This window comes from Ammodytes marinus, assembly GCF_949987685.1.
Source record: "Ammodytes marinus genome assembly, chromosome: 12".
In the NCBI taxonomy this organism is placed as follows: Eukaryota; Metazoa; Chordata; class Actinopteri; order Uranoscopiformes; family Ammodytidae; genus Ammodytes; species Ammodytes marinus.
In genome coordinates, this window is record NC_137216.1 from 30896226 (window position 1) to 30903725 (window position 7500).

The window sequence follows — 7500 nt, forward strand, 5'->3', positions numbered from 1 at the left end:
TGTTCCTGGGTGAGCGTATACCCATGACAAAGGCATGAAGAAAAACTATATAAAAATAACATTCTTTGCACTGATGGTCTCGTTTGCTGTTACAAGTAATTCATGATCATCAGAGGAAAAATTAGACTGTTTCATAAATATGTAAAAGTTCCCCTTAGCACCTTTTTATATGTTTTAGTAAATGAACCAGGATATTTTTTGAGTAAATTTCCATTCAAAATATATATATATTTTTTTTTACATGCACCTGTATATCAGGTAATGCCATGACATATCTCTACTCACCGACTTACCGTCATTTTGAAAATATTTTTTTGTGGCCTCTATCAGTTTTGGTGAATATTTGTGATCACTATACATCTCATGGGTCTAGCATAAAATGAGGGAATATTTATTTGTGTTTTTTGGTGTCTGACGGTGTTGACACAAAAATAAGGAGTGACAAGCTAAAAAGCCCATTTTGATGAAAAGGACAAAAGCTGGGAGGTTGTGTCAAAGCTTAGCTCAGTAGCTTAGTATATGTTGGATACATACTGTACATGTCATTTAATTTGCCTAAACAATAGGGTTTGTATTTTTTCAACATTGCACCCTGTTTTGTCCCACTTCTCAAGAATTACTAATCATTTTTTTTTAACCTTTATTTCTACAGGTAAATCCCATTGAGACCGTAGACTCTTTTGCAAGGGAGACCTGTTTTCCTTTCCCACGTTACCATTCCCACACACACATAGCAGGCTAACTATCGACATTCACACGAGGCAAGGTGGGTGAAGTGTCTTGCCCAAGGACACAACAACCATGACACAGGTGGCAGGGCGGGGATCGAACCTCCAACCCTTTGATCATCGGCCGACCCGCTCTACCAACTGAGCCACAGTCGCCCAAGTAATGTGACGTATCTCTACTCACCGACTTCGTCCTTGCACTGAACCGGTTTGGTAGCGAACGAGGACTTTCCCTGTCCGACCATGTTGACAGCCGACACTCTGAACTCATGGGAGGATCCGTCCTTCAGCCCCGACAGAGTGAACTTCTTGTCTGTAAATTTTTAATTGAAAATATTTTTATTTTGTGTGTGTGTAAATACAGTATATATGTGTGTGTGTGTGGGTTGTGCTTGTGTGTGTGTGTGTGTGTGTCTGTGTGTGTGAGTGAGAGAGAGAGTGTGTGTGTGTGTGTGTGTGTGTGTGTGTGTGTGTGTGTGTGTGTGTGTCTCTGTGTGTGTATGTCTGCGTTATGTGTGCGTGCGTGCGTGTCTCTGTGTGTGTATGTGTGTGTGTGTGTGTGTGTGTGTGAGAGTACCTGTAGGCCATGGTCTCCTTGGTAAAACAAGAATATTTGAAGAAAAAAATTAAATAAATATATATAAATATCTCACCTGTCAGTTTATCGTCTCCTCCGACCTTCACAAAGCTGTCCTTCCCGATCATCCTGGACTCGAGGACGTAGCCTGTCACCTCAGACCCGCCGTCGTATTTGGGCGGACGCCATGACACACTGATGGAGTCTTTAGTTACCGCGGTGATTACCAGGTCGTCTGGGCGCTCGGGCACGGCTGGAAAACAGAAATGTAAAGAGACGTATTAAGAGATCGGTTTATTTCTCTATTTCTGCACCAAACTTTGAATATGACCAGGTTCTTGTAGTAAGATTTAAGAGTGAAAAAATAATGTGGCTTAATATATGAACTTCATAATATAACCTCAGGCAGAATTTAACAACATTTTGTCGAAAGAGTTTTAAGTCAATCAAACCAAATCTCTAGGAGGAATTCTTATAAATATGAAAACATTTGGACCAAAATCCAAAATTGTCAACCTCCTGTTGAGTGTGGCCAAAAACTCAAACATATTTTTTGTGCCACTGTGCTGATACATCTTCCAACAAAATCTAACCCCCCAACTTCAAGGTCAAATTAATCGTTTACATTCTATAAATAATGTGTGTGAATTTTAACTCACAGATGGGGTCTTTGATGAGCACCATCTTGTCCGTCTCGATGAACGGTCCCATCCCGATGATATTCTCAGCTGCGATTCTGAAGAAATATCCCTTCCCGAGAAGCAGGCCTTGCACCACTGCATTGTTCCTGGTGACTGTGTATGAGACAGAGGTCCATCCCATTCTGTCGGACTCTCGCTTCTCTATGATGTAGTTCGTGATCGCTGACCCGCCGTTGTCCTCGGGGGAATACCATGTCAGCTTACAGGAGTCGTTGGTTAAATTCTCACCCGCGAAGGGCAGTCCAACCGGGCCAGGCACGTCTAGAAAAGGGACAGAGGGGGGGTTTGGGGTTAGAATTATATCATGTATATATTATATTAGAATATTTGGAAAGAGGGAATATATTAATCTGCTGTTACATGTAGTTTATGATCATCAGGGGAAAGATGAGACTGTTTCAGAGAAATATTTAAAAGTTCCTCGGAGCACCTTTAAACTATTTCTGCCACTTCATAGATTCAAAACGGGGATGAGACGGATATAAAAGCAAGAGGCAAGATCAAGGAGCCATGTTAGGATGAAATAAATAAGTAAAAGTATGTCCCAAGTGTAGCATACTGCCTCCTAACTAGACTCTTTTTATGATCAGATGTAGTATGTAGAATAGTAAAAAGAATGAGATTTGGAACGCGGGGCAAGTTGAAAATAAAAATATTCCCGTTTTCCTCCCAGTATGTGTGTAATATGTGTGTCTGTGTGTGTGTAACTCACCCAGGACTTCCACGATGACAGCCTTCTTCCTCTCTCCTCCCTCGTTCTTAGCGCTGAGTGTGTAGATTCCCTGGTGTTTGCGTACACAGTTCTTAATCACCAGAGAGTTAGAGATGCCCGTCTTCTCCACTTTAGCCTCCTTGGGCACCTCGGCGTCGTCACGGCACCATGTGATGGCGGGCGCCGGCTTGCCAGACACGTACGCGATGATGCGAATGGTCGCTCCGGCGTGGACTACGATTTTCTCCTTTACAGAAGCATCCAAGTCCATCTCAGGGGGGACTGCAAGAAAACAGGGGGATGTAAGTGTTTAAAGTGACACACTGCAGGCAAATATGTTGTTTTTTTCAAGCACTATGGTCAATTTTGAGATTCTATTTAGCTTCCATAACATGTCTGCTTTCATGCCAGGATAAAGAAATAAATGAAAAGGTCAAAGAGGTATATTTAGGTGTTTAATTGACTAACCCTTGTCTGTTTGCGTCTGTATATTTCTCCTATACAACCATCTTTAACTCAAGATTTAAAAAGAAATTCCAATACTCTGAACCAAAAATCTCAACTTCTAAAGCACTTACATCAACTAAACTTTCCATAATCATTCTCAGCACTATTCTGAAGGTTATTACAGAAGGATTTGTTCATATTTCGTCAACTGTCTAATTCACGAGACATTTTCTTTTTAAAAAACATGCCGAAAATAGATTTTTTTCCCCCCAAATCATCCTTACTTGTCCTGTCTTTGCACTCTATGAGTTCAGCGACCATGCCTGGCTCTCCCACGCCCGCAGCGTTCACGGCCTTCACTCTGAAGGTGTACAGACCTCCTTCCTTCAGACCAGGCACCACAAACTTAGTGCCTCTGATCTCTGTGTCCTTCGCCTGGGAGAAAAACAACAACAAAACATTTAAGGAAAACTGTAAAAGCTTATGTATATCCTTAGAAACGAACGCAAAGATTAAACGTATTCGTATTGTGTTTCTACAGCACATAGTCCCTTTCTCAATATGTATGTATTTTTTACTATATCCTTTTTGAAATATTTTGTTAAATGTTATATATATATTTTTTTTTTCATTTTTCATGCTTTATTGATAGTGTAGAGACAGAGTTGAAATGGGGCAGAGAGGGGAGTGACATGCAGAGAACGACCGCGGGCTGGAATCGAACCCGGGTCCGCTGCTGGCCGAGGCCCATGGGGGGGACGCCCTACCAACTGAGCTAAGGGCGCCCCTTTAAATGTTATATCTTAGTTTTATTCTATTTTATTCAGTGTGTAGGATAACAAACTTAATGGATTAATTCTCAACAGGAACGGATTTATAAAAAAATATAACTTAAATATACATAACATTTGAATAACATGATATTGATCATTAACACCAATCATTATTGCATTTATTAGATGGTTAATGTTCCCCTGACAGCGAACACTGACTACATAAAACAATACATGTCTTGATATTAATATTTATTTATTATTATATATATTTTTTTAAATATTTTATTTGTGGCTTTTTTTTTTAGAGAACACACCCACACACACACACACACACACACACACACACACACACACACACACACACACACACACACACACACACACACACACTGTAGTATATTTAAAATTAAATAATTACAATATTTTGATAATTTCTTGATATTATTCGTACCTTGATCCAGCTCTCGTCCTCTGCCTCTGGTTCCTTCTCTTCGTCCTCGCTGACAAACAGCATCTTCTTCTGGGCTTTCTTCTCCTCCTCCTCTCTGTCCAACTCTTTGTATTCAGCGATGTAACCGGTCACCTTCGACCCTCCGTCCAATACAGGGGGGATCCATTCAAGATCCACTGTAGACTTGGTCCAGTCAGTCACCTTAGGGGTAGGGGGTCCGGGGGGTGCTGGGGAGAAAAAATATACAGGTTTTTATTTTCTGCAATACTTTGAAGCAAAAAATCTCAAATTCTAAAACACTTACATCAACTTAGCCTTCCATAATCATTCTCAGCACTATTCTGAAGGTTATTACAGAAGGATTTGTTCATATGTTTTTAACTGTCTGATTTATGAGACATTTTCGTAATAGAAAACAATGCCGAAAATTCATTTCTAAGACCTGTACATAGTATATTTTGATTTATAAAAAGAGAAAAGGCTGATTTTAAAATCTATTCTGTAAACAAATTGGACTCTAATATGTTATAAAACCCATGACAAAGGCATCAAGAAAAACCATAGGAAAATAGCATTCTTTACACTGATGGTCTCGTTTGCTGTTACAGGTAATTTATCATCATCAGAGGGAAAAATTTGACTGTTTCAGAAATATTTAAAAGTTCCTCGTAGCACCTTTAAAATAAAGAAAACCCAAAGGTCTATACTCACTGATGGGGTCTCTGCATTGAATTGGGTCTGAGGGCATGCTAGGCAGACCGCAGCCCGCCGCGTTCACAGCGATCACTCTGAACTGGTAGATGGCGCCTTCCAGCAGCCCTTCCACGTCCCAGCAGTTTCCCAAAGGAAGAGCTCTGATTGGCTCCCGGAACACACGGATCCAACGTTTACCTAATATGGGCGGGGAAAAAATATTTAAAATGTTTAATTCACAATTTGCACAAAAAAATAAAAAATTAAAGGTGAAGTAAGCGGTTTATTTATTTATGTTAATATAAGTGTTAAATCGCTCTTTATTCATACAGTGATCACTTACATAATGTGCGCGTTTCATAAAGCCGATCGCTCAGTCAGCTGCTTTGCACATAATCGGCAAATAAACTTATTGGAGTATCCCAACATTTTTATCCAATCAGAAGAGAGAACGCTACAAACAGACACCCGTCTCACTCATAAATAGTATATACACTCCAAGGTCTCACTGCAGTAACTGACAGGAAGTTAGCTAAAAGAACCATTCCGCTTACAGCACCTTTCATTTATAATTTTTTTAAATATTTGAATTAATTGGTTTTTTTTTTATACATGTATTCCACTGCCGTCAGTAATGTTGACTTGCATTTAAGATCACATGCATAACAAGCTTCACATTAAAATAGACTTAAATGAAGATAGATAAGACATGGACTTTAATTTACCATGCCATCATTTGTCACAACGCCTCTACATAAGCACATAGTAGAGTGTGCTTAGATAGAGGCGTATTTCTTTAGCCAGTCAGGGATAATGATGCTGAATATCATTTAGAAAATTGTTGTTTTTATTTATTTTAATTATTTTTTATTTTTTTGACAGGGACAGTTTTTTTTTTCTTTTTTTTAACCTTTATTTCTACAGGTAAATCCCATTGAGACCGAAGACTCTTTTGCAAGGGAGACCTGTTTTCCTTTCCCACGTTACCATTCACACACACATTCATACACCGATAGCAGGCTAACTATCGACATTCACACGAGGCAAGGTGGGTGAAGTGTCTTGCCCAAGGACACAACAACTATGACACAGGTGGCAGGGCGGGGGATCGAACCTCCAACCTTTTGATCATCGGCCGACCCGCTCTACCAACTGAGCCACAGTCGCCCAAAAAGGGGCCAGTGCATATTAATAAACATTTCTGTAAATATGCCAGTTTGTTTACCTGTAGTTTCTTTCTTCTCCACAAAGTATCCAGTGATAGAAGATCCCCCGTCGTATTTAGGCTCCTCCCAGTTGACTGAGATGTATTCCAGACACACGTCACCGACTGTCGGCTTCTCACACTGACCCGGGACGGCTAAGGGGAGAGACAAGGGTTATTAATATGAGAGACATATGTTCTGAGATAAACCATCTGTCTGTCTGTCTGTCTGTCTGTCTGTCTGTCTGTCTGTCTGTCTGTCTGTCTGTCTGTCTGTCTGTCTATCTAGCCATCTAGCTATCAGCAAGTTGATATTGCACTTATACATAAATAGCTAGATAGCTAGATAGATGGATAGATAGATAGATAGATAGATAGATAGATAGATAGATAGATAGATAGATACATAGATAGATAGATAGATAGATAGACACACACACACACACAAACACACCTACCCACCCACCCACCCACACACACACACACACACACCCACCCACCCACCCACACACACACACACACACACACACACACACACACACACACACACACACACACACACACACACACACACACACACACACACACACACCCACCCACCCACACACCAGGCATATACAGGACTTACTGAAGAGGTTTCTGGCCTTCTCCGGTTCGCTGGCGAGAGGAGGTCCCACTCCAAACTTATTCTGAGCCATAACTCTGAACTCGTACTCGTGGTTCTCAGTGAGACGTGTCACCGTGTACACACACTCTTTGGGGTCGTTGGACACGTGCACCTGTGAGAGAAAGAGTATTTAGTGTAAAACTTATTCTCTGTTTCCATTTTAACCTGTCATTTTTATTTTATTTAAATGTTCTATTTCTATTAATTTGCTTTTAAATGTTTTATTCACTCACTTTTCTAATGTGTATTATATATTTTAATCTTAATAAATTTGAATCAAATCAAATAATAAACCTTTAAGCTTTGAAATAAATCTTCTACTTGTTTTATCCTTCTACCACTAGGTGGCGCTACAACAAAGGAAAAGGAGTTTGGGTCCATAACTCCCACACCGAACATCCGACAGTCAAAAACTTTATATCCACAGATGCCCACAAGTCAGCTGCATCTTTTGACATAGGCCACGCCCATTTGCGCCAGTATAGATTGTTCGCTACGTCGCAAAAACTGTGTCAGTTACTAAAACATACTCCTCCTACAGTTT

General features: G+C 40.2%; 1 protein-coding gene across 1 annotated transcript in view; it reads right to left on the reverse strand.

The window, feature by feature from the left end:
- The window catches only part of ttn.2 (titin, tandem duplicate 2), a 312546-nt gene that overhangs the window by 99591 nt on the left and 205455 nt on the right, over positions 1 to 7500 (reverse strand). The window contains exons 190-198 of the mRNA XM_080038538.1: positions 6918 to 7068; positions 6311 to 6445; positions 5104 to 5283; positions 4393 to 4619; positions 3450 to 3600; positions 2719 to 3000; positions 1965 to 2267; positions 1382 to 1558; positions 913 to 1041 (exon numbers count right to left, since the gene is read on the reverse strand). Of these exons, the coding sequence (XP_079894664.1) occupies positions 913 to 1041; positions 1382 to 1558; positions 1965 to 2267; positions 2719 to 3000; positions 3450 to 3600; positions 4393 to 4619; positions 5104 to 5283; positions 6311 to 6445; positions 6918 to 7068 (1735 nt within the window). The remainder of the gene's footprint in view (positions 1 to 912; positions 1042 to 1381; positions 1559 to 1964; positions 2268 to 2718; positions 3001 to 3449; positions 3601 to 4392; positions 4620 to 5103; positions 5284 to 6310; positions 6446 to 6917; positions 7069 to 7500) is intronic.